Below are 25,659 nucleotides of genomic sequence, written 5' to 3'. Positions count from 1 at the left end.
GCAGGTTCACAAATCCTAAAAGAGCAAAAAAAGGGTTTATTTGAATTCAATTTGCTGCGTTACGTCTAGAAAGCTCTTTTGGTGCGCTCCGTGAGGGCCCCTGATCCCTCACAGATAAGACTATGCAGCTCCCACGGCAGTCCCCCTCTTCTCTGATGACAAGGACAGGAACAAAAACAAAAACAGGGAGCCCGCCCCGCTTTGTGGTCCACACGCCAAGCGCATATCAAGCTCATCTCCAAGTTCCATCTGATGCCAGCCAGAAATGTGTTATTTTGACCGCTGTGTGTTTAAGTGAGTGTGTCAAGGGAGAGTGACTCTGGACAGCTGGCTGAGCCTCAATCTGATACACTCAGAACATTATCAGTGGGTGGCGGCAGGCAGCGCCAGCGATACGTGTGGGAGATGCATCCATCTCAGTCGCAGCCAGAGGAGACCTCAGCGCAGTCAAAGAGTGGGGAGCCAGTTACACTATACCTGAGAACGGAGGGGGGGGGGGCTATACGCCGGCAACAACACACCCAAACACAGCAACAAGGAGGATCAGATGCAGCGGAGCATGCACAGGAGAAGCCGCGGTGTACATTCGGGCAAAGGCCTCACATTCCACATAAACGCAGCGAGAAAATCAAACGTACACTTTGTTTTCTTTAAAAGAAATTGAGTTTTATTGTGTATCTGGCAGTCAGAAGTGATGACACAATCTCCTCAAGTCCAATAAGTCTCATTTTACTCATTTGCAGAGATCCTTTCTATAGACTGTACCTCCTGATTAAGAGAATAAAGCTGTGCAAAGAACAGCATCTTCACTTACAAATACTGTCTGGACCACATGTGGGCTTCTTTGTTTTTTGTTACAACACTGTGGTGACTGAACACAGTTGGTCCTGGCAGGGAACTTCCTGTCCATGCTCATGCACCTTTCATATACACCGCATGAAAAAATGGCTGAGCAAAGAGCCACGGAGGCGCAAGCAAAGACCTTCCCTCCATCCTGTATCAGGTACGGTCCCATGGACCATGAAACTCCCACATTGAGAGAAACACTAGAAATGAGTTTGAGTTTCTGTTTATGAATGTAGCACCAAAGTTTAGCCCATCAGCCTGACATGAACAGGAGGACTTCACCTGAAAATAATGAGTGTAGATATTCATGTTTAAAATGCTGCTTTTTTGAGTAATAATACACAGGTTTTTTAAAAGAAATTACTAATAAAAACTTCAAGACATCCTTTAGAAGTTGTCCTGTAGGTTAAGGGATTTTTTTTATTTTTTAAAGTTTGATTTCAAACTTTTCCAACAACAAAAAAATAACTTTTAGTGACAAACTTCGGTCCTAACTTTACAGATTTACTTTAATCTCCAGAGTATAAATATTTATGATTAAGAGCTGATGAAAAGAATTGGTTTTTGCTGTGCTGCCACCTGCCTGTCAGTTTACTAAAAATACAAAAACACACACGCCTTTAAAAATCCTTACAAAAAAAAACGATTTTGTAGAAAATAAAGCCACAAAAATAGATTTGTGTAAAAACAAAAAAGCTTTTTTAAAAATAGTGATTTGAGAAAGGTCTGAGTAAATGTGGGGTTTGACAGAAATCAAATACAAACCCACTAACTGGCATGAGGACAGACACACATATATATATAGAAGAGCATGATTTTACTTGTATATTGTCTAACCTGCTCGTCTTTTTTCTCCCAATACTTTCACGTGAACGCCTGTCTCTGGAAGAGGCGGGTCACGGTTGGTCTCTTGTAACAGGGAATGTGTGGCAGTAGGGGGCATTCTCTGAGCTGCCGTGACGGCCGTGCTTGGGAGGCTGCACAAAACCGTCAACCTAAAGTGCGCTTTTTGCATGTCAACACTGGGGCTGGTACTTGGGGAAGAGGTAAAGGTCTTTGCAAAGTGAGCTGGTGAACTCTGACATCTCCTTGCAGCGATGGTGGGCTGTGCCGGGAGCGTAACCCTCCCTCTCCTTAATACGTTTGTTGACCTAAAAAAGCAAGTTTGACATGATTAGAAAAGCCTTTGATGGGACTATAGCAAATAAATTCATTTTTAAAAAGTACATCTGTCACCTGCACGAGGATGTCAGCGAGGTGGGTGTCTCTGGCATTGAGGCGGAGTGCTGTATTCAGTTCCTGGATGAACCAAGATCCTTTCTTGGTGTTTCGCATGGCTGCTGTGCCTAAAAAAGAATATTTAAAGGTTATAAAGACCAATGGAAATCATGTTTTTGGTGCTGTTAACATGTTCTTGTTGCGTTTTTCTCATGATGGAGGACATACATAAAGAAAAGTTAAAAATAATATTATTGTGGATCAGGGGCAGACGAAAAAACTACGTTTGAAAAGCAGCAAAGTTGTGACGTAGAAAATACTCTGGGCAGGCCACAAGTCACAAGCTCCCTGCTCCGCTCCATTCTGATGGATCCACTTGCAGACAAACAGATCCATGTACGTCTTTTTTTTCCTTCTTCAAGCTGGCATCTGGCTCAAAACTGTACGGCTGGATAGCTCCAATATTGCTCACCATTTTCGTTGGAACATTAATGTTAGGTTAAAAGGGTGAGAGGCTGTGACCAGGCAGGTGAGCATGTAAATATAGAACTCTCACAAACGGGAAGGGGAAGGGAGACCGGGGTTGCTCCACGCCAGCAGTCCCGCCCACAACTCAGAGGTGAATTTCTAATAAACTACTGCCGCTCTGCAGAAACTATGTCCTGGGAAAAGTGTTTTTGATTTTGGCTAAAAATGACATTTATAATGAGTGGGACTTTAAACAAGCAGAAAAGGACAAAGATGTTTCAGTGAAGAATGGAAAAAGATTAGATCGCCCACTTGTTTATGCCATGCCTAGAAGACTTGGCGCTGTCCTTAAACATACCGGTGCTCATACAAATTACTGGATGTAGTAGTTTTTGTTCCAGGGTGTATTCATTTTTGCTTCAACCAATTTAAGCAAAACTGAAGATTATGTGATCTAAGATAGATCATTAACCTTTATTTCATGTAATAGAATTAAAGAAGTGTTCAATAAAACTATAACTTGTGGAAAGTTTGGAAATTTTTCTTTTGTTCATTGAGTTACTGATTAAATTAATACTTATTAAAGTGGGTGTAGTCATTTATGCTGAGCACTTTAAATTTCACTTTTTACCTTATTTTCCCAAGTTTGAAACCAACCAAAATAAACTTAAAACATTCTCAGACTACATAGATTGAAAAAATAAGACAATCTCAATAATTAGAAACAGCTTTTTTTCACGTTGAAGAAATGTTTGTAAAAAGATTTCCTCTTTAGGACATGTCGACATAGAAATCTATTCTTTCCTGGCTCCTTTTTCAGTTATAAAAAGATCACACAATCATGTTCTGACAGGTATTGAGGTTCATGTTCCTACAGGCAGATTAGGATGTATTCTCAAACACAATAAAGACAGTAAGTGACATTTCTTTTCAGAACAGTTTGAAAAATGTTTTCTTTGATCACAATTTTTTTTATTTAGCTGAAACACAACTGATGTGCTCATTACTGGGTAAAAATGATTTGCATCACAATTTGATGAACGTGGTTCGCAGTTCATGAATAAATGAAGCTCTGAATAGCAAATGGGACCAACTTACAAATTCTCTGACCTTTGAGAGAAGCAAAGCCGCAGATCATGTCCGACCGCTGAGGCAGTTTAATCCTTTGCCTCCCTGTGCTCGCTCTCTGCCTGCCGTCTGCGTCCCCCTGCTCCTCCCTCCCAGCATCCCGCTGTTCACAGGTTGGCGAAAAGGTCCTCGCCGGCCCATCTATCTGCTCCACGCCACAGTCCATCTCATCTGGTAGGATAAAAAAAGCTTAAGTTCAGGCAATGCCAAATTAAAATGGGCAAAAAATAAAAAGTTTTGCAAGCTGAACACAATTTTTAGTTGGCAAAATGTTAATCAGTAAAGCTAGAAAGTACTAGAATGAAAGTTTTTAAAAATACATATATGTTTGCATCCATCTGTTTTCCAACACTCTATTCCTCTAGCATAAATCCCAGCAAGTTAAAGACAAAGCTTTACCAAATCTTGAGCAAACATCCTCCTTTTTTACCTCCTCTGCAGGCCTGAATGAAAAACATTTTTGGTTTGTTTTGCAGCAGCGGGCAATGTGCGTTGTCGAAGGCCTCAAACACCCAGTCCAGCTGAAAACGACAAGTTTACATTTAAAATAAACAAACGCGGCTTCTTTGCTGTTTAAAGTCATAAAGCATACAGCAAAAAATATAAGATAAGCTCACCGCCAGCTGCTGCCCATCCGTGCCATAAATGGCTCCATCCACGCCGTGGGAAAGCAGACACACCACACAGCTATCAACTTTCTGGTGATCTGGTCGTCTGCAGAAGTTCTCAATGACCATCTTCATGTCCTGGAGAAAAAATAAAGGATGGTAGTTGCTACACAGGAGCTTAAAAGTCCTGCTATTTCATTGTCTGTTTTTTTTAATAGAAAAACTAAATAAAAAAACTCTCCACAAAAGCATTTAATGTGTTAAAGCTTGTCAAAGTTTTCCTAACCAATCCAAACTAGTTTTTCTCTCCAAACTGGTAAAAAAAAAGAATAAATGAAACAAAAAACTTAAATATTTGAAGCTACAACTTGTGACAGATTTGCAGCGTCACTTAAATGTCTGCACCAAAGCATACTGATAAAATATATGACTTTACAACTCATTTATGCTGCGAGAGTCTCACCTGAGCGGTCAGGTCTCTGTGGAAATTTACTGAATAGTCCAGCTCAGTGAAGAGCTTCCTGAGGACCTCGTCGTCCACCTCACCTCCCTTCCTTGGGTCAAGCTCAGGGGCAGCACGGGGGTCAAAGTTGATGTTACTGATCACCAAGACTGAACCCCGAGGAGAAGAATTCATCCTGTAAGACTTCAGTCAGAAGAGCAGAAGCACGCAGAGAATAAGCAACGTGAGGGAATGTAACACGATGAAACAACCCGCTGCTGGTCAGCGATCTACCTGTTGACAGTGAGACAGGTAAAAGTCAGCTGAGCATGCCAGAACGGGGGTGTTGATGGGACTGTCAGCATCGAGACTGGACTCCATGGACTCTGTGGTGAAGACATACAAACACATAACAAAGGAACAGATTAACGTTACTATTTAGGAAGCTCACAGACTTTGTGCTGGAAGGCTGTGAATGAGTCACCCCTGGGGTGTGGTGTTTGTACTTAATACAAACAAGTACCTGCACTTTTCTCATTACAGTCTGAAAAATTGGAGACACTATAAAGTCTGTTACCAGTTGGGATCCCAAAGACCCCATCGTCAGGGAGCTGCTGGCTCCAAAACATTTGTTTTTTTGCTCAGTTTTAGGCCACTGTATGTCTAAAAAAACGAACGCATGACAGTGAAACTCACCGAGAGTCTTTGCTCTCTTCGGAGCAAACTCCTCCTGAGTTGGATATGGCAAAGAAGATCCTGATATCTGAAAGATGAGACAAAAAATGGCTGATTAAACAAATTAATCTGGTAGAGAAGGGTTTTGATGTCTGATGAGGGCGGCAGCAGTTTTTCGGCGTGATGATCTTTCATTTGAATGTATTACAGTAATCTACTGTCAGATTTTTCAGCAACTCAGCAGGCGCACTGGGTGAGGAATAAAAGGCAGACACAGAGCGGGATTCTCACGACTGTGCGCTTATCACTTCCTCTTGCCTTTGCCCTTTGTCTTTCTTTGTTCTCATCTCTAGCTGAAGGCCCTGAGCAGCAGCAGCAGCAGCAGCAGCTATCTGAGTCATGGATGGGATATGACATGCTGCTGCTCACTTCACTCTGCTCCTCACTGTTTATTAATGGCGTCTGAAAAAAACAAAATCACACAACCTAAGCTTTCCCTTACTGAATGTGGAATTGAAGCTGCTAATCAGACATAAACACCTCGGGAGGCGTTTAGTTCTGGTCTCTCGCCATGTGTTCATGAATGTGCTCTGCTCACTTCTCTCTTGTTCGCTCTCTTCAGCCATCCTGGTCGTCCTGTTGTCTCCGTCTCAGACTGGACAGACTGTGAGCAGAAAATAACTCAAGAATCTGAAGTGAGGAGGCCTTGTTTCTGCATACTGATGAGTGCTGATGGGCAGCAAGGTCTGAACTCACATCTAAACACACCTCTCTGCCCTCTTCCTCTTGTGTTAGCAGGTCACACAGGTGTTCCTGCTCCGTTTCCTTGAGTGCTGAGCAGAAGCTTTTGAAGGCTCTGGGTCCTCGCTTTGGTAAAAGAAGTAATAACTTAAAGCTCCGGTGGTGGGAAGTTTTCTGCACCTAAAATTGAAAAGATTGAAAAGAGTCTTGAGGGTCACAGCCGGTGCCTAAACAGTCAAACGTTACCAAAGTAACATTCCAGTACATTCCTAAAAAGTCTCAACAACAACTAATTTAAGGTCCCAGGGGAAATAACATTTAAAGTTTGACTGTATGTCATGCCAAACAATAAAGAAAAGTCATTTTCTAAGGGCTCACATTCATAAGTCTCTGAAAATTCCATAGAAATGTTGATGGATAACTCAGCTCTTTGAGGGTTTACAAATTTCACTTTCACGTGTTTATTGACCAAGTCAGCAGTTCACTCTACAGAGACTCAATGCAAAAAAACGGACAGCTCAGTAGCATGAATTCAAAATAAAGTAGTGTTTTAATGGAAATTCTTGTTTTTTTTCATGTAAAAGCCTAATTTTAAAACCATATTTCAAAACTGTGCTATACCCAGTGTGATCCATAAATCCAATATTTTTTCTGGACCTAAAATGAGGTTTTCTTAATCTCAAAAATTAAAGGAAAATAAATTTATTGTATAACACATAAAGTTGTAGTTTTTGTTAGTAGTGCCTACAAAGTGGATTTAAAACTAAGTGTTTTAATCAAAAAATATAAATCAAAGCTTAATTTAACTGCCAAATACTGAAATGACTTTTTTTCTAATAACATTTTAGATCAATAAAGTATTGATTATTTTTGACCAAAAATCAAATTTTATTTGGTTATTAAAACATTTGCACACAAGTGATATAAACAGAGCAAATATGTGATTTTTCTTAGGAAAATTACACATTTTTATACAAAAAACTAGATAAAAGCAGTTTTCACCCCCCCCCCCCCCCAAAAAAGACTAAATAATAATTTATTGATTACAATATTAATTAAATAATGCTGTTTTTTTTAAGTGAATTCCAATTTAATACAGATTTTTTAAACTCATCATCGTCAGCCGGTGCAACAGAAGATAACTGGTAAGCATAGAAAAAACCTCTACTGTTAAAGTTTGTTGTTGCTAAAATAACATTTAGGTGTATTCCAGGCTCTGGGATGGACTGGTAACCTGTCCAAGCTGTACCATGGCTCCAGCGACCCAATGAACCCAAACGGGACCAAGAAGGTATAGAAAACGGATAGAAGTGCATACCTCAAGATCCAGAAATGGTCCTTCTTTTTTTTATTTTTAGGAATCAAATAGACAATGCAATCAGATGTATTTCAGGGTGTTGTTAGTTTAATAGCGGTACATCATAAAAAGGTGGGATCCGTCAACTCTTTGATCTTTTTTAGCTTTTTCCTTTGTACATAGTAACAACTAATTTCATAGTAATCTGAAAGATTAACAGCTTTAAAATTTAAAGTTGAGCCAGCACCTACTCCTTTATCCAAAGGTTGTTCACATTAACGATTAAAACAGTATTTAAATGAGTCCTAACTGTCTCCAAAAATGGTGTCACGCAGAATTAACAGCAGACATTGCTGGACATCTATAAATTACGGTAATCTGATCCTCATGATCCACCTTGTCCAGAAGATTCAAGATAGCTGACGTCTGCGTTGGCTTACCATAATGCTTTCTGCCATGTTCTGCGTCAGGATGCCATCTTTCACCAGCGCCTGAATGAGAAGTTCATCCACGACCAGGTCCTTCAGCAGACAGACGGAGCAGTTCCGCAGAGCCTCCGCGTCCCGCTTCTGCATGCCGCACTTTTGCGTGACGCTGCGCCAAAGCTGCGCGCGGGACCACCGATGGTCTCACCAGAGAGGGAGGTCCTCCTCCTACGGGGTCACTACGGGGTCAGCAGCGCCAGCGTTTGACCCGTTCCTAATGAAGAAGTAATAGTCTTTAATTTTTCTTGCAAACCACTTAAGACAAAGTAACTATAAGGAGTAAACAAGAGGGAGTCACAGAACGATGCATAAAGAAAAGGGAAAAAAAGAACCGAAAGAAAGATAAGAAACTCGATTATTACGTTAACCCAAAGGAGAATAAGTCTAAAATATTCTAAGTAAAATTAGCAAACTTTAAAATACATTCATTCCAAGATGAAGCGAGTTACAATGTAATATACAGTTGACAAGACAAATCACAACCTGGCTGAGCCCATATAGTAATGCTAACAGGCTAACTAGCTAAATCCGACTTTTCCTTGCAGCGAAGTTACTGTCATTTCAATCCAGCTAAGCTGAAAGTTTATCGTTCTGCTGTTGCCACAGCGGAATGTTTAATATCTAGTTAATAAAAGAAAAGCCAAGTAAAGTATACACCTTCCACCCTCTTTCCTCAGAGCTCGACTTCCGCGGGATACCTTCATGTAGCAGAGGAAGGTTCTACGTCATTGTTTTGGATTTCGACCAATGAAAGAACAGAAAGTTTTGATTGACGTTTCCAGTATCCAATCAGCGTGTTCTTCTAATACCGTTTCCTGTCCACTGTAAACTGCTCAGAAGAGGGCATTTTGAATTTGAATCATAAACAAAGTCCTTATTGATAGGAGGCAATCTGATGATGAAACAAATATATCTTGTCAGAACCAATAAAAAAGGCGCAAATCTAGAGGATGGACGATTATTCAAATGTAATGGTTTAAAATGGGACACATTTTTACTAAATTTGTTGGAGCTCTTATAGTTTTTTTTAACTGATCATGGAATATCGCATGTATTATTAGATTAATAATAAAGCTTTTTTATTTATTTCCATCATTCTCTTTATGACATGTTCAGTATTAATATTTCAACAAACATTTTGGGTAATTAAATAGGGTGTTTTCTTATTATTGTTAGAACTGCAGTCAAAAGCACAGATTTATAATTTTATGCACATTGTGGAAGATCCTTTGTTTGAAGACCCACTCCAATAAAAACCATGTTTTAACATGTTCTTGTTGCATTCCTCTGTTTATGAAAGACACATATAAAGAAAATCAGGCTTAAAATTGCGTTTCTGAGTATTACTTTGTTAATATCGTTGTGTATCAGGAGCTGACGAATAAATTTTGTTGGAAAAAGGTTAGGACTTTAAATCATTAAGTTAAATTCTTAACTTAAGGAATGCAGAGGTGAGTCTCTAATGAACTCTTGCCGCTCTGTAGAAACTATGTCCCACAAAATAAAATGATTTTAGATTTTGGATAAAACTGCAGAATTATAATTAAAAAGACCACTGGGAATGCTTTTCAAATAGATCAAAACAGATGATTGGAGTGGGCCTTTAAGCTTTTAATTTCCCAAAAGTTTACTTTCACTTAAAAATAGATTTCTTTTTGAGGAACTTTGTCACATATAGTAGCTCCCATCATGTGAGTCTGTTCCATGGGTATGTGCACCTCCTCCCGCTCGTTTAGCTTGTGCCTTTCTTCCTTCCCTTTCCAGCATTCTCTTGCTCTCTCCACTTCACCCTCCCCTGCTGTATACCTCCTCACCCTTACTGTGTGCGCTGTCAATAATTGATGATTCTGACTGACTCAAAGGGTAACAGGTTCAGGGTGAAAAATACCTCCCTCGTTTTATTTCTTTGTTTGGAAAAGCATCTTAACTCTGTAAAAACCACCTTACTGGTGTTTTGTTGAGATTGCCAGCTTGAAGCAGTATACCTATGTCTGTTTTATCGCTCGCACGTGGTGCACCTGCGACCACGAGTGGGTTAACCCTGCCTCTCCGGCTAACAACAGAACACAGGGAGGAAAAGGAAGCTTAAATGAGTGAGTGGCAGGGGGTAGAAAGGAGGAGGAGGAGGAGGAGGAAGGGGAGGAGTGGCAGACTGTTAGAGTGAATTAATTCAACCTCAGCCAGCTCTGATTGACTGTGTAGCAAACTGGCATGTACAAATATTCCCCGTGACACCAAAATCATGGAGAGGGAGAAGAGGAATGACACGTCCTTCTCCAGAAAGAGAAGTTTCACTTTTGGGGCATATGGCGGGTGAGTAGATTTCTAGTTCAAATTCTTAAAAAAAAGAACAAAAGTTAATTGCTTATTTTGAATAAAATGAACTTTATGCATTTAGAGAATCCTGCTTCCTTGAGGAAAAGTTTTCCCACGGATGTTCTCTGTCTTTGTTCACAGTGTGGACAGATTCACGTGTGGGGATGAGACGAGGTAAGGGTTTGTTCCAGAATTTCAGCGGTCCCGTGACCAGGAGTCTTATTTTTGTCTCGTAAAAACTGGAAGATGGATAACAGATTGCGCTGTCTGGTGTTCATAAACCTGTTGCTGCAGACCGGAATCTGGAAAAGAGAAGATACTGGACATTCTGGACTCTCCCACAAGTGGCAGCAAGTCTGTCGTTTCTTCCAGCTGCAGTCAGCGGGTGATGTCAAAAATGCTCTTCCTCTGTCTGAGTTATTGTCCTTCCCCTTTCTGTCTGACTTACCATCTGTTTTTTTCATGTCAGGACACAGAGCTGTTTGAAATTATCGAGAAGCTGCAAGTGAGTTTCGGCTTGATACATCTTATGCAATGTCTGCTGTCATCTGAGCGGAAAAGCTTTGTTGTCATCCTTCTCTTATCCATCAGGGCAGCAGGATCGATGAGCAGCGCTGTGTATTCCCACTGCCCCTGAAGGTTAACCATACTAAAAAGTATCTGACACCACACGCAGCTTAAACATACTTTCACGTGTTGAAGTTTCCATAACAAGTGACATGTTTCCCCCCCAAACAGTCAGCCTAATCTTCCGCTCCTTTTGTGTCTGTGTCAGTCTCAGCTTTTGACCGTAGGTGCAGACCTGCCCCTCATCCTCCCCTCAGAGTCAGGAGGCTATTGGATTGACCCCCCGCTGGAGAGGCTTGCAGATGTGAGTCCTCCTTCCTCCCACCGTGAACTCCACGTGGAGAACTATGACATCATGGAAAGGGACGGCGAAGCCAAAACCTACCAGGAGTTTTTTCGCTTTCGGGTAAGCCCACTTCCACTGCTGATTACAGGAATGTGAACCAGCTTTGGGTCACATGGCACTCATGTTTTTCACTCTTTCCTTTAAGTACCACCATTCATTCACAGCTGCAGACCCATATTTGGGGCCACTGGTTCTTTCTGTGTGCTTGGAGGAAGAGGAAAATAAGATAAGAGTAATACTAAGGTCAGACCTAAGACTGTTTAGTCATAAGTTATGACTGACATTGTCATTTAGATTTTGTCTGAAGCTTGATGGTTAGAAATACTGTTGTCACATCAAAAAGTCTGTCATGACAAAAAAAGTGTCCATTTTTGTTTAGAATAATCTTTTGAATTTTTGAATGAAAGTAAAATGTCTGTTTAACTATGGATGTTACTCTAGGATTCTGGGTAATTATTTCAATGCAAGTATCAGTATTTGAATCAAAGATTCTCAAAAAAGTTTTTCAAATATTTTACTTTGATATTATCTTATGTGTTTAAATAAAAAACTTGAAAAAAAATTGCACAAAAAGTTTTAGTGTTCTTGTCTGACAGGATGAAGGAGTGCTCTCTGCACGGAGTTTTCTCTGTGTCCCTTTTTCCCAACATCCCTTCAGCCGTTGAGTTAGCAAAGGTAAACCCGTTTCCTTAAACTCACACTTAACTTTGCATTATCTTTATTTATGGCCATATGCTGCACTGTGGGGCAGTGGTTAGCACTCTTGCGTTACAGGGAGAAGGTCCTGGTTCAAATCCTTTCTGTGTGGAGTTTGCATGTTCTTCCCATGCAGGAGCCCTCTGGCTCCTCCTGCAGTCCCCAAAACACGCTCCATAGGTTAATTGTTTACTCTAAATTGTCTCTAGGTATGATAGTGTGTGGCCCTACCAAGTTGTGTGTCCAGGGTGTACCCCATCTTCACCCCAACAGTAGCAGGGACAGGCTAAGGCGACCCTGTGACCCTGAAAGGGATGCAGCGGGTTGAGAAAATATAAGTAGATGTATATGGATAGATGAATATATGGTCATTTTTCATATTCTTTAGGAATATGTTTTACAGACAAGCTTTAGGTTGATTGTTTTTATGCAAATTATGCAAAAACATTTTTTGTCTGCTTAACGTAATGTAAATTTGCATCAAACCACTTTGGATCCAAAATTACACTAACTCTACATGAAAGCAAAACATAAGTGAGTTTTTTATTCATAGCTGGAAATAAATTCAGTTGTTAAGGGGTTGAGAAGCTGCCTGCCTAAATGCGATTTGTTTATAAAGCAACTTTAATTCTCTTTAGATGCTCTGTGACAAAGTGTCCGTCCCAAAGTTTAATGTGGTCTGCTATCTCAAGGTAACGTTGAAAAATTCAAACATCATTTTCTTTGGTGTTAGAAAACCATAACTGAATAAAAGCCCACGTCAGCTCTGCATGTCTCTTCTTCCCACCAGGCTCCAGACCTCATAACTGCCTTTGATGAACACAGAGTGTCTCCTAATTTTAAGTTTGGTGTCTTATACCAAAAAGAGGGGCAGGTACTTTTTATTTCTTTAATTTCTTCATTTACAACAAGAAATTAAAAAACAGCTGAAGTGCCATCTGTCTTTCTTTAGCTCACTGAGGAGGACATATTGAGCAACAGAGAGGAAAGTGAAGAATTTAAAGAGTTCCTGTCAATCCTGGGAGATACGGTTCAGCTGCAGGGATTCACAGGGTAAAGGATGCTCTCATTGTTTATCTGGCAATGATCTTTTTATATGTGTGTGTGTGTCCGTGTGTGTGTGTGTCTCTTTGTATATATGTACCTATGTATGTACGTATGTACATATGTATGTACGTATGTACATATGTATGTATGTAGGTATGTATGTAGGTATGTATGTAGGTATGTATGTATTTATGTATGTAGGTATGTATGTAGATATGCATGTATTTATGTATGTAGGTATTTATGTATTTATGTATGTAGGTATGTATGTAGATATGCATGTATTTATGTATCTAGTTATTTATGTAGATATGTATGTAGGTATGGATGTATTTATGTATGTAGGTATGTATGTATGTATCTAGGAAGCTGTGGAAAAAGCATAGTAGACCAGAATATGTATTTTTAAATGCAGTCATAAATAGAAACCAGAACTCTGATCAGAGGATATGACTTAATGTTAATAACATCTATTGTAAGTGATGGAATGGAAAATTGTATTGATTTAGCCATTAGTCGTTGAATGGGAGGAGAGTGAAGGCTAACAGGCTGGTTTCAGGATCCAGGTTTCATGTCGGCATTTGTTTGCAGACCTCTGTTGTTGACTTTTTATTCTCATATTTCTTTACACTTTATCATCTTATGTAACCCTTGCGCTATCCTAGGCACTTTAACATTGGGAGTTGGGTCATCTAGACCCACTAGACAGTGCGCTGAACCTTTTTTCTTCAATGATTTGTGATCTTCACTGGTGTCCATGGATTACGTGAAATCTTTCCACCTTTATCCACCTTTGTCATGGTAGGGAGAACACGTCAATGTAAGGGTGGGGTCATCTAAGATAGCACAAGGGTTAAAACCAGTGATTGTTGCCCTAAAATGGATTTAGAAATTAAATTGGCAAATATCCTCCAATCATTCCTTTTTTATTGCTGTCAGCTGAGGTAAACTGGCATGTGTTGGAAGTTCCTCTGATTCAAATCTATTTTGAAAGTTTTTGAACTTCTAATATTTCATATTTTGTATTGTCCATTTTAGTTGTAAATGAGATTTTAAATTTAGAGTTTGTTTCAATCTGACAAAAGTGTCAATGTGAATTTGTAAAATAAAGAGCAACATATTTGTATTTTCTAGAATTTCTAAAATTGTTTTTGGTTTAAATAAAATCTAATAATAAAAAAAGGTCAATTTGTCCTTTTAAGTCATCAGTTTATGGAATTAGTTGGGGTCTTTTTGACCTTTCCTCGATTTTGTTGTGTTTTTCCAGATTCAGAGGAGGTCTGGATGTGTGTCACGCTCAGACAGGAAGTGAAGCCGTCTACACTTCCTTTCATGGAAGAGAAATCATGTTCCATGTTTCAACAAAGTTGCCTTACACAGACGGAGACCCGCAGCAAGTCAGTCCCGTGCATTTTCCATAGTCTGTCTTTAATGATAATTCACAGGACTCTGTCTCCACGCTTTATGACCCCTTTCCTGGAAAATACTTTTCTTGAGTAGATCCTGATGGTTGTTTCTGCATTTTTTTTGTTTTGTTTATCACCAGCTGCAAAGAAAAAGACACATTGGTAATGATATAGTAGCTTTGGTCTACCAGGAAGGCAACACCCCTTTTCTATGTGACGTTATCAAGTCTCACTTCCTGCACAGTTTTCTGGTGGTGCGAAGGATTCAGAGGGAGGAGAAAGGAGGGACGGCCTACCAAGTGAGTCAAGACTGGCCTTAGTTCAACTCTGCGGTGTATTCATGAAAAAAAAAGGTTTATTTGTAACAAATATCTTAAATATGTGATTGATTTGAATGTTTGTGTACTTATGGTGTTCATTTACACAAATGCCATGAATAATTTCTTACTCAAGAGTGTCCAATTTTTTGAAGCGTAATGAATAAATAATATTAATGCATTGGAGTAATGCACACACAGACATGACCATCTAGGATGTTAGAGGAAATAAACACTCTCAGCAAGCACTATTGTTAGTTATGTGTAACTTTCTACATGCTTTGAGAGTTGAGGAAATATTTTAATTCTCCCCATGTACATAAAAGAGAAAAATCTAAATGACTGCATTCATGTGATCCGCAAGCAAATTAAAAACAAAGTTGTTTTTTAATCTAAGAAGGTAACTAAATCCATTCAATTGTAGAACAGGTTGAAGTTATTTTAAAAAATTAAAGTAAATTTAAAAAAAAACCTTTGGAGAAGTTTGTTTTTTTGTGTTGTAAACTTGTTCAGAAACTTGTTTTAAAAAATGTTAAAAGGTTTACAGATCTTTTTTTTCTCCTGAAAGGTGTCTGTAACAGCCAGAGACGACGTTCCTCCGTTTGGACCGGTCATCCCTGATCCCCCCCTCTTCACAGAAGTAAAACCTGGTTTAATCTCTTCACATGTATCATCATCATCTTCTGTTTGTTTGACCCCTTTTTTTGATTGCATGAGTTACTCCTACATGCTTCTGCAGCTGTCAAACATCTGCAAAATGTTTGTTGTGAAGGAATATTTTGCACCTTCTAGTCAATCGTTTTAATGAACATTTCAGGCAGCCTGAGAGTTTAAACCCATTACTTTGATGAGATATAGATCAGTAAACCTTTTAATCCTTTCTCCTTCTCTCTGTTCTGTATCTATCAGCATTGTCAGCTGAGAGAATTTCTCCTCACCAAGCTCATCAATGCAGAAATTTCCTGCTACAAGGCTGAGCAGTTCAACAAACTGGAGGTAGCCGAAGCAACACCTCTTTAGATTTTTATTAATGCTGTTCTTTTTCACTTACTTCTGAAATATGCATTCTCTTGCACCATCTTGTCTCCCGTGAAGCTTCGAACGCGCTTGTCGCTCCTGGAGAGCTTGAAGACTGAACTTTTCACCCGTTCCCAGTGCATGATGGGGGATTCATCGTTGGCTCCAGCCTCCACTTCTGAGGGTGTGCGTGGAGGCTCTGAAGGAAGTGGTGGCTTTATTGAAAATTTTAAGGTGACTGCTAACATCCCTCAGAGACTCATGAAATTACTTTGACTTGAATTCTCTTGTTTTTGATTCACCACCATCAGAGGGCCATCCGAGTGCGGAGCCACTCATTTGAAACTCTGGGGGTGCCCAGGAAGATCTCTGGAAACTCGTCACAGAAGCCTAAGGTAACAGAAACCAGGTTTTTTTAAGCATCTATACATTGAAATTATTAAAACAAGCTATTTCCATTTATTTTCAGGTGGATAAAGATGGAGAAAGGTGAGAAAAACAAACAAAAAATAATTTATTTTTTATCTAAGCTGAGATGGTAAGGGCTAAAAGTTGCTTTTTTTTGCAGTGACAAATCTGCAGGACTTCCATCTGACAGTTTGGGGGCTGTTGAACTGAAAGATCATGCAAGTCCTCAAGAGGAGATGTGAAGGAATCTACCAACCTGTAGATATTTTAAATATCATGACACTACTAGCGTTTATTGTTATAACTGAATTATTGACTTGAATACTACATGTACATAGAGTAATAAAATAGTTTTTCAGAGAGTTTAATTATTTTAAGATCATAATAGACTGTGCAGAAAGTTCTAAAAAAGTTAAGCTTCATCAGAGTAAAACGTTTGACCCAAAAAAAACCTGCCAGGGGGTTTTGATGTTTCTGTGATGCGGTACATATACTGAGACTGAAACAGAAGAGTCAGTACAATAGCATATTCTATAACAATGAAGACCGTTTATTGTGTTAGACCTAATTCTGATGAAAAATAAAATTCATCTTGATATTTCTCAAACTCTGTATTGATTTCTTTAAATGCTGCAAAAATATGTTTTTTGGGGTTAATAGAAAACATTATGTGATGTGAGTTTGTGAGTTTTTTTTGTGCTTATTGTTCTTGTTGATTTTGTTTCCTTAAATCTAAATCATGGGGTTGCAAGCCAGTAACTTCTGTGCCGGTCCCAAGCCCGGATAAATAGAGAGGGTTGCGTCAGGAAGGGCATCCGGCGTAAAAATTGCCAAAATAACCATGCGAATCATCCACAACACTTTAGACATACCGGATCGGTCGAGGCCCGGGTTAACAACGACCGCCACCGATGCTGTTAACCTACAGGGTGTCGGTGGAAATTTGACTACTGTTGGTGGAAGAAAGAGGGGAGGCAGAAGGGTCCGTGGCCAGACAGAGAAGGGGAAAGGCAGGAACATAGGTTTGAGAATAGGGACTCTTAACGTTGGCACAATGACAGGGAAAGGCAGAGAGCTGGCAGACATGATGGAGAGAAGGAATGTAGATGTACTGTGTGTGCAGGAGACAAGGTGGAAGGGCAGCAAGGCACGTAGTATTGGAGGAGGATACAAACTGTTCTATCATGGTGTTGATAGGAAGAGAAACGGGGTAGGTGTGATTCTGAAGGGGGAGTTTGTAAACAGTGTTCTAGAGGTGAAAAGAGTCTCAGACAGGATGATGAGCCTAAAGTTAGAAATCGAAGGGGTGATGGTGAATGTAGTCAGTGGGTATGCGCCACAGGTTGGCTGTGAGTTAGAAGTGAAGGAGAGATTCTGGAGTGAGTTGGATGAGGTCATAGAGAGTTTTCCCAGAGGAGAGAGAGTTGTTATTGGAGCAGACTTTAATGGGCATGTTGGTGAGGGCAACAGAGGTGATGAGGAGGTGATGGGCAGGTTTGGTGTGAAGGAAAGGAATCTGGAGGGACAGATGGTGGTGGACTTTGCGAAGAGGATGGAAATGGCTGTAGTCAACACTTACTTCCAGAAGAGAGAGGAACATAGAGTGACATACAGAAGTGGAGGTAGGAGTACTCAGGTGGACTACATCCTATGTAGACGAGGTCATTTGAGAGAGGTTAATGACTGCAAAGTGGTGGTAGGAGAGAGTGTAGCCAGACAGCACCGCATGGTGGTGTGTAAAATGACTCTGGAGGTCAGGAAGAAGAAGAGAGGGAAAACAGAAAAGAAGACCAAGTGGTGGAAGCTACAGAATGAAGAAACTTGTGAGGAATTTAGGCAGAAGTTGAGGCAGGTCCTGGGTGGTCAGGATGAGCTTCCAGAGGACTGGGAAACTACAGCAGAGATTATCAGGGAAACAGGTAGGAAGGTGCTAGGTGTGTCATCTGGAAAGAGGAAAGACGGTAAAGAGACTTGGTGGTGGAATGAGGAAGTACAGGAATGCGTCCAGAGGAAGAGGTTGGCTAAAAGGAAGTGGGATGTAGAAAGGACTGAGGAAGGTAGACAGGAGTACAAGGAAGCGCAGCGTAGAGTGAAGAGAGAGGTGGCAAAGGCCAAACAGAAAGCTTACGATGAGCTATATGACAGGTTAGACACAAAGGAAGGAGAGAAGGACTTGTACAGGCTAGCCAGACAGAGAGACAGAGATGGGAAGGACGTGCAACAGATAAGGGTGATTAAGGACAGAGATGGAAAGGTGCTAACAACCCAGGAGAGTGTACAGAAAAGATGGAAGGAGTATTTTGAGGAGCTGATGAACGAGGAAAATGACAGGGAAAGAAGGGAGGAAGATGTGGTTGTTGTGGAGCAGGAAGTAGCAGAGATTGGAAAGGATGAGGTTAGGAAGGCTCTGAAAAGGATGAAGAGCGGAAAGGCCGTTGGTCCTGATGACGTACCTGTGGAGGTATGGAAGTGCCTAGGAGAGACAGCAGTGGAATTTCTAACAAGGTTGTTCAATAGGATTTTAGAGAGTGAGAAGATGCCTGAGGAATGGAGGAGAAGCGTTCTGGTCCCGATCTTTAAGAACAAGGGTGACATGCAGAACTGCAGCAACTATAGAGGAATAAAGTTGATGAGCCACACAATGAAGCTGTGGGAAAGAGTAGTGGAAGCCAGGCTTAGGAAGAAGGTGGAGATTTGTGAGCAGCAGTATGGTTTCATGCCCCGTAAGAGCACCACTGATGCCATTTTTGCTTTGAGAATGTTGATGGAAAAGTACAGAGAAGGTCAGAAGGAGCTGCATTGTGTGTTCGTAGATTTAGAGAAGGCGTATGACAGGGTGCCGAGGGAGGAGCTGTGGTACTGTATGAGGTCGTCTGGAGTGGCAGAGAAGTATGTCAGAGTAGTTCAGGACATGTATGAGAGAAGTATGACGGTGGTGAGATGTGCTGTAGGTCAGACAGAGGAGTTCAAGGTGGAGGTGGGACTACACCAAGGATCAGCTTTGAGTCCTTTTTTGTTTGCTATGCTGATGGACAGGCTGACAGACGAGGTCAGACAGGAATCTCCCTGGACAATGATGTTTGCGGATGACATTGTAATCTGCAGTGAGAGTAGAGAGCAGGTGGAGGAACAGCTAGAGAGGTGGAGGTTTGCTCTGGAAAGAAGAGGTATGAAGGTCAGTCGTAGTAAGACAGAATACATGTGTCTGAACGAGAGGGATCAAGGTAGAAGCATTAGGTTACAGGGGACTGAGGTGAAGAAGGTGCAGGAGTTTAAGTACTTGGGGTCAACAGTTCAGTGTGATGGGGATTGTGGAAAAGAGGTGAAGAGGCGAGTGCAGGCAGGTTGGAGCGGTTGGAGGAAAGTGTCAGGAGTGTTGTGTGACAGAAAAGTGCCAGCAAGACTCAAAGGAAAGGTGTACAAGACAGTGGTGAGACCAGCTCTGCTCTATGGGTTAGAGACGGTAGCAGTGAGACAGAGACAAGAGGCTGAGATGGAGGTAGCAGAGATGAAGATGTTGAGGTTCTCCTTAGGAGTGACCAGGTTAGACAGGATAAGGAACGAGTACATCAGAGGGACGGCTCATGTTGCCTGTGTTAGCGACAAAGTCAGAGAAGCCAGACTGAGATGGTTTGGACATGTTCAGAGGAGGGATAGTGGATATATTGGTAGAAGGATGTTGGAGATGGAGCTGCCTGGCAGGAGGGCAAGAGGACGGCCAAAGAGGAGATATATGGATGTCTTAACAGAGGACATGAAGTTGGCTAACGTTAGGGTAGAAGATGTTCATGATAGAGTGAGGTGGAAAAGGATGATTCGCTGTGGCGACCCCTGATGGGAAAAGCCGAAAGAGAAAGAAGAAATCTAAATCATGGGAAAATTATCTCTTGTCCAATCAATGGGGCCAATAAACAAGATTATGTGTAATTGACACTCCAACCCAGCAGGTGGCAGTAGCAAACTGCAAATCGGTTGAAGCTGCAGTTCGGTGACGTTTTAGAACTACATAAACTGCAAAAATAATAAAAGACAGCTCTGCAGACTGTTAACAGTCTCGATATATAAGGCCAGTAAACGGTCAGTGCAGGTAGTTTCGCGCTCGCGGTGCCACAATTCGAGCACGAAGAAGAAGCGCTCTGCGTCAGCCAGCGTGGTTGAACTTTGACACACCTGAGTGTGAGCCTTTCAATTCCAAACAAACAAACGGAGTCGTTCGACCCTGCAGTGCATTAACTTCCAGTAAGTTTGCGTTGCTGCAATTTGCTAACACAGCAGAGCGCAAGATGGCATCGAGAAAGGTGGTGGAGTTGTTCTATGATGTGGTGTCTCCGTACTCCTGGCTGGGATTTGAGGTTATTGTCTTTGTTTTTACTCATTCATCTGACCTAATTGCGAAGAAGCTCCAAACAACCACTGACGTTTTTATTTCTGGCAGGTTATGTGTCGCTACAGACATGTGTGGAACATCGAGCTGAAACTGCGTCCGGCTTTTCTGGGAGGCGTCATGCACGGATCAGGTTTGTGTTAACAAGAAAAACTTGCAGCGTGTTTGCAGGTCATCCTCCAGAGCACTGAGGACATTCAGTCACCAGACGCTCACAAAATCCACTAGTTAATCAATGAAGGAAGTAAAAGGAATATAAAGCTGCTTCAGTTTTTATGCAACAAATGTCAGATTTGTCAGAATCTAATGAAAATGGTGTTTTTTTTCCATGTTCTTGTAGCACTTTTCTCGTCATGGAGGACAAATATTAAGAAAATGAAGCTCAAAATGGCATTTACTACTATATGTTTTAATTCAAAAAGTTAATGAATAAATTATATTGAATAAAGCTTGTAGATGTGACGCAAAGCCACGTGCTCCCTGCTCCGCTCCATTCTGATGCATCCACTTGTAAATGACTAAATATCCATGTGTTTCTTCGTTTTCCTCGTCTGAGCTGGAATCTAGTTTAAAACTGTACAGCTGGATGGCTCGGCTATTGCTCACCATTTTTGTTGCACCGGTAATGATAGGTTGTAAGGGGCCAAGGTAGGCGAATGCATGGGGCCCCCGACTCTCTACATTTTTGTCCATCATTAGTTATTCCATGCTTTTCTCTGAATGACTGCAAAAATGGTGGATGTAATATCGTTTAAAATTTGTTAGAGTTGGACTTTCAATCGAATTAGGAAATAATAAATAATGGGTGATTAATTAATCGCTGGATAATATTTGGGTGTAGTTTTTTTTTTTGTTGGGTCTAGTGATTTTTTTTAGGTTACTTTTTGGCTGGAAAACCAAGACTCTATCTGGCAACACTGGCAGAGATTAAATGAAAATTTAAAGCAATTAAAAAAAAATAATAATAATTAAATGGAACAAAGTGTTCCGATGGGCTGTAAAAAGAGGAAAAGGCAAAGAGAAAGCAAGACATTTGTTGCCAAACTTCCAAAAGTGCTGGAAGACAGAAAACATAGGAAAAACAAAGAATAAAAAAAAAAAACTCTAAAAGAAGGTTAAAAAAAGTCAAACATTAGAAAAGTGGAAGAAAAGGAGAAGAAAGGTAAAGGGAGGACATGAAAATTGTAACTTTGAAAATATTTATATTTTTATTGATGCCACTTTTTCATGCCTCTGTAGTAAAACTTGACAAGACAAAGTGGGAGATTAACATTTTCCTGCATTTAAATAATTTCACATCTTCAAAGTGAAAATAATATATATCATATACAATACATTTCTTTAACATTTAAATGTGGTTTCAGTTTCAAAACATTTGGATTCTTGACATTGATGTTGTCTAAAAGTGGACCAGTAAGGAAGTTATTTGATGTTTTAACCTGTAGGCAAAGATTTTTAAATTATAATTAATACAACCACTGCAGAGGGCCGCATGTTATTGTTCATCTGGGGCCCCCAAACTACTAAATCCGCCACTGTGAGGGGCTTTAAGCTAGCAGGAGAGTTTTAAAAAAGGGATGATGGGAAACGGGGGTAGGCTTACTCCCACCCACAACTAGGAGGGGAACTTCTAATGAACTACATCCTAGAAAATGAGACAGTTCTTTTGATTTGACCTATAAAAACAGCATAATCACAATTAAAAGACCACTGTGGGGACACTCAAAAAATAGATCAGAAGATGATTGGAGCGGGGTTTTTTTAGACACTGGAAACTTGACTGACTTTCTTTTTCCCCAACAGGCAACAAGCCTCCTGGTATGGTTCCTAACAAATTTAAATATATGGACAAGGACCTCACCCGCTTGGCAAAATACTTTGATGTCCCTTTAAAGTGTCCAGCAGACCCGTTTGAGGTCATGTTCCAAAAAGGTAGATAAAACTGCTTCATTATTGTGCTGTTGATTACAGGAGCAGTTGTCAATCCCCTGGGCCCCCGCCCTGAGTGTAATATTTATTATCCTGCTTCAGCACACCAGAGTGAAATTGCTGTGTCAATATTAGCCTTCTTCAGAGTTTAATCGAGGGATACCAATGTTTTTTTCTTTGCTGTCTTTTGTTAGGCTCCATGTCTGCAATGCGATTTGTCACAGCAGTGCAAGAGAGGGAGACAGGTGGAGACGAGCAGGTGGAGCAGGTTTCCCGTGAGCTGTGGAGACGGATCTGGAGTGAAGATAAAGACATTACCCAGCCTGAATCGATGTCTGAGGTCACAGCTTTTTTTTTTTTTTTTTTTTTTTTGTCTTGGATGCATTTCTCTCAAAAATGAATTCAGGAACTTTTATTCATGCTTTATGTTTTAAATTTACAGGCAGCAAAGAAAGCTGGACTGTCTGACAGTGATGTCGAAGCAGCACTACAGCTGTATACTTCCCAGCCGATTAAAGACAAGCTTAAAAACACAACAGAGCATGCACTTAGTTATGGGGTTGGTTCTATTTTTGTTTTTCCTTGTTGATAAAACCAAATATTATTAGAAAACAAATACAAAAGTAAAATCTTCCCTCATATCTTTTATTTTTTCAGGCGTTTGGCTTCCCCATGATTGTGTGTCATATTGATGGAAAGCCAGAAATATTTTTTGGATCTGACAGATTTGAGCTCATGGCCTTCTGCATTGGTAAGAAAAAGGCATTTTTTTCAATTTAATCTTTATTTTCTTTTCATTTCATTGGTATTTGTGCAAGAGTTTTTTTTCTTTACTTTTTCCATTTGGTTTATGCCTTTATTTCTTTATTTTGAACATCTTAAATGAAAAACTCACCTTTACATAAAAAAGGCAGGAAACATAAAAAAAAATCCAACTGTTCAGTGGTTAAAAAATTAAATACGATGAGCTTGAATCAGCTTTTCTATGTACATCTTTTTTGTAACATTCAGTTATTTCTTTTTTTTATTTAATTTTCCCCATTATTGTAAATTTTTTAATTTATTTTTGATAAGAAAAATGTAAAAATTGAATGAAGTCAGCAAATAAACTTATAAAGATTTATCTCCAATCTTGGTTTTGCTTACATGGTAAATAAATGACTATTACTAATACAAATTAATGCTTAACTAGGTTTTTACTTTATATTTGGGGAAAAATGTATTAATTTTAGGACAAAGTTTGGAGACACCTTTCCTTTTGAAAGAGTCTGTGTTTCTTGATTTCTGCCTTTTTTTGTATCATCAAATGTAAATTTTTAGTAACTGTTTTCTCTGTGTTGCAGGTGAGAAATGGCTGGGCCCTAAACCTGATAAATCAGCTGCCAGACTGTGAGACGTTAATTGTTCATCTCACTGGGTTGATGCTCTCAAACTCAGATGACGTCCTCTGTTTTCTGTGTCTTAGGGCAAAAAAATCTGGTATTCTTCAGTAAATGTAGGTTTAATTAATAAATACTGCATAAGATGACAGATATTGATTGGCACAACACGCTTGACAGCCTTTTTCTGAAATTATAATCTCGTGGGTGGTTTTTAAGGCTCTCAATAAATTCCTATTAATAAAAATGGTAGTTTTTGGAAGGATTATGATTGTTTTATAATAGCCTCATGACATTTTGCAAAAGTTGGATATTTTTCTGATGGCAATATTTTTGCTATTTAAAACAATCACATCAACCAGATCTTTTTTTTGCTGCAGGATTAACATTTTTTTTATATTTCTTATGATAAAAATGTGTGTTTTAATATCACTTAAAATCTTTGAGTATTTGTAAAACCTGTTGTGCCTAAATGTTTGAGAATGTTTCAAGTAAATTCTGTGCTTACTTTAACCAAATAAACTCTTTACACAAAGAAAACAGGCTTAGTGATTTGATTAGGCAGAGTTATCAAATCATACATGTAACTGATAAAAACATTTCAATGGCCTATTTATGGTTATTACTTTCAAACAGAATCAGCTTTTGGTCAATTTAAACCTGACAGAACAATCTGTTTAGATTTATAGTTACACGGTTTAGGAGGGCATATCAGGATATGAAGAACGGCTGTAAAGATTTATGGTGAAGCAGCAGATTAGTGGATGAGACACTTGTGTTTTTGTTCTGACTGCGTACCTGCGTACTGGATCAGGTACGCGTTCTGATTGCGTACCTGATCCAGGTACGCAACATTAAGTAGGGCAAGAGTAGCTAGGAAACAAGCAGGATGGGATTTCTTGAGGACCAGGATCAGAGAAACACATTTACAAGTGAAGCTAAAATCCTTTGCTGTTAGAAAGGACTATCAGGCGAACGTCAGAAAAAAACTCAGTTTTTTCTTCTTTTTTTTTTTTACAAATTAAGTTTTGAAAGTTACTGTTATATCTTAACAACTAAAGGAACAGCAGTACCACAGAGGCTGAAATCTTTTTGGCAAATGGGTTTTTGGCAAATTGGCAAAAGGCAGGCTTGTTGATCCTAACAAGATTTGGTTGATCAGGACTGATCTTCAGTGGTGTTACAGCTGTAATTACTGCAAACATGGAAGTGGCATAACGTCTGTTACCTGTCTGCTTTAGGTGTGAGCGCACCCCCATGCAGACACAAGAAAGGTCTGTTGTGACAAAATCATGTTTCTGTTGCACACATATAGGCATGGGTAAAAGATTTGTGAGCTGACCTGAACTGTGGGAACCGCCCATCCTATACATAATATAAATTTCTTAGTCCCATCAAGCAGAACCGGTGAAATAAGCATGGAGCTACAAGCATTGAAAGCGAGGCAGATTTCATTCATCTTCTAAACCCGTTTTCTCACAGGGCTGCCAGAGCCCCCCTTGTGGGGGACATCCTGGACAGGTCACCAGTCTGTCCCAGGGCCAGATATCACGCACCCATCCACACTCACACATAGGGACAATTTAGAGTACGGTAACCACATTTGGAGTTTGCATGTTTTCCTCATGCATAGCCGAGTTTTCCCCAGCCACTCTGGCTTCCTCCCACAGACCAAAAACGTGCATCATTGGCGTCTCTAAATAACCCATAGGTGTGAGAGTGTGGGTGTGTGGTGCAGCAACAGACTAATGACCTGTTCAGGTTGTACCCCACCTTCACCCAACAGTAAGGTAGGCTCCAGCAACCCCGGAAGGGTTTCAGCAACGTCTGAAGATAGATGGATGAATAAAAGAGAAATAAAGCAATAATAACTGAAGAACCTCAAAAATCATGCTTTGATCTTTTTTTGCAGGTATTTAAGGAAAAATTACATTTCTTT

The 25,659-nt window shown here is 40.0% G+C and overlaps 3 protein-coding genes across 8 annotated transcripts; 2 read left to right on the top strand and 1 right to left on the bottom strand.

Moving 5' to 3' along the window:
• Window positions 1-644: 644 nt before the first annotated feature.
• Window positions 645-8,672, bottom strand: casp2 (caspase 2). Of its 5 annotated transcripts, none has more exons than XM_011485422.2 (13): window positions 8,566-8,672; window positions 7,864-8,122; window positions 6,142-6,306; window positions 5,984-6,049; window positions 5,704-5,847; window positions 5,407-5,473; window positions 5,005-5,096; window positions 4,732-4,914; window positions 4,278-4,406; window positions 4,091-4,181; window positions 3,631-3,831; window positions 2,083-2,192; window positions 645-1,997 (listed from the first exon to the last, which is right to left on the bottom strand). In XM_011485422.2, the coding sequence occupies exons 2-13, from the start codon at window positions 7,996-7,998 to the stop codon at window positions 1,863-1,865; spliced, it is 1,518 nt and encodes a 505-aa protein (XP_011483724.1). In that variant the 5' UTR covers window positions 7,999-8,122; window positions 8,566-8,672; the 3' UTR covers window positions 645-1,862. The 5 variants fall into 5 exon arrangements, with proteins under 5 accessions (XP_011483724.1, XP_011483725.1, XP_011483726.1 ...); XM_011485423.2 differs by having other exon boundaries at window positions 3,643-3,831; XM_011485424.2 differs by having other exon boundaries at window positions 6,154-6,306.
• Window positions 8,673-9,834: 1,162 nt separating this feature from the next.
• LOC101167898 (rap1 GTPase-activating protein 2) lies at window positions 9,835-16,635 on the top strand. 2 transcript variants are annotated; one of them, XM_004078195.4, is made up of 19 exons: window positions 9,835-10,221; window positions 10,366-10,398; window positions 10,519-10,609; window positions 10,694-10,729; window positions 10,816-10,863; window positions 11,000-11,197; window positions 11,283-11,380; window positions 11,734-11,812; window positions 12,472-12,525; window positions 12,624-12,707; window positions 12,786-12,886; window positions 14,148-14,277; window positions 14,427-14,585; window positions 15,172-15,243; window positions 15,513-15,599; window positions 15,699-15,854; window positions 15,932-16,015; window positions 16,090-16,109; window positions 16,189-16,635. In XM_004078195.4, the coding sequence occupies exons 1-19, from the start codon at window positions 10,151-10,153 to the stop codon at window positions 16,268-16,270; spliced, it is 1,683 nt and encodes a 560-aa protein (XP_004078243.1). In that variant the 5' UTR covers window positions 9,835-10,150; the 3' UTR covers window positions 16,271-16,635. The 2 variants fall into 2 exon arrangements, with proteins under 2 accessions (XP_004078243.1, XP_020566266.1); XM_020710607.1 differs by having other exon boundaries at window positions 10,091-10,221; window positions 10,307-10,398.
• A 3,382-nt stretch (window positions 16,636-20,017) lies between these two features.
• On the top strand, window positions 20,018-24,260 carry gstk1 (glutathione S-transferase kappa 1). Its single transcript, XM_004077966.4, has 7 exons — window positions 20,018-20,380; window positions 20,464-20,545; window positions 22,216-22,344; window positions 22,536-22,681; window positions 22,784-22,900; window positions 22,999-23,092; window positions 23,685-24,260. Exons 1-7 carry the CDS (start codon window positions 20,312-20,314, stop codon window positions 23,732-23,734), a joined length of 687 nt encoding a protein of 228 aa, XP_004078014.1. The 5' UTR covers window positions 20,018-20,311; the 3' UTR covers window positions 23,735-24,260.
• Window positions 24,261-25,659: the final 1,399 nt, after the last annotated feature.

The sequence above is a fragment of the Oryzias latipes genome, chromosome 16 (genome assembly GCF_002234675.1).
Source record: "Oryzias latipes chromosome 16, ASM223467v1".
Taxonomy (NCBI): Eukaryota; Metazoa; Chordata; class Actinopteri; order Beloniformes; family Adrianichthyidae; genus Oryzias; species Oryzias latipes.
Note: the sequence above shows the minus strand (reverse complement) of the source record. Positions and strands in the feature narration are given on the sequence as shown.

Bases quoted from the DNA above. Each gene is read 5' to 3' on its own strand.
- gstk1 (XM_004077966.4), top strand. From the start codon at position 20,312: ATGGCATCGAGAAAGGTGGTGGAGTTGTTCTATGATGTGGTGTCTCCG. The intron at 20,546-22,215 runs GTTTGTGTTAAC...TTTCCCCAACAG, and splicing joins AGGCGTCATGCACGGATCAG to GCAACAAGCCTCCTGGTATG. The intron at 23,093-23,684 runs GTAAGAAAAAGG...TCTGTGTTGCAG, and splicing joins GCTCATGGCCTTCTGCATTG to GTGAGAAATGGCTGGGCCCT.
- casp2 (XM_011485422.2), bottom strand. From the start codon at position 7,998: ATGCAGAAGCGGGACGCGGAGGCTCTGCGGAACTGCTCCGTCTGTCTG. The intron at 6,307-7,863 runs GTAAGCCAACGC...TTTCAATTTTAG, and splicing joins ACATGGCAGAAAGCATTATG to GTGCAGAAAACTTCCCACCA. The intron at 5,474-5,703 runs GCAAGAGGAAGT...CTCATCTTTCAG, and splicing joins AAGAAAGACAAAGGGCAAAG to ATATCAGGATCTTCTTTGCC.
- LOC101167898 (XM_004078195.4), top strand. From the start codon at position 10,151: ATGGAGAGGGAGAAGAGGAATGACACGTCCTTCTCCAGAAAGAGAAGT. The intron at 14,586-15,171 runs GTGAGTCAAGAC...TTCTCCTGAAAG, and splicing joins AAGGAGGGACGGCCTACCAA to GTGTCTGTAACAGCCAGAGA. The intron at 15,855-15,931 runs GTGACTGCTAAC...CACCACCATCAG, and splicing joins GCTTTATTGAAAATTTTAAG to AGGGCCATCCGAGTGCGGAG.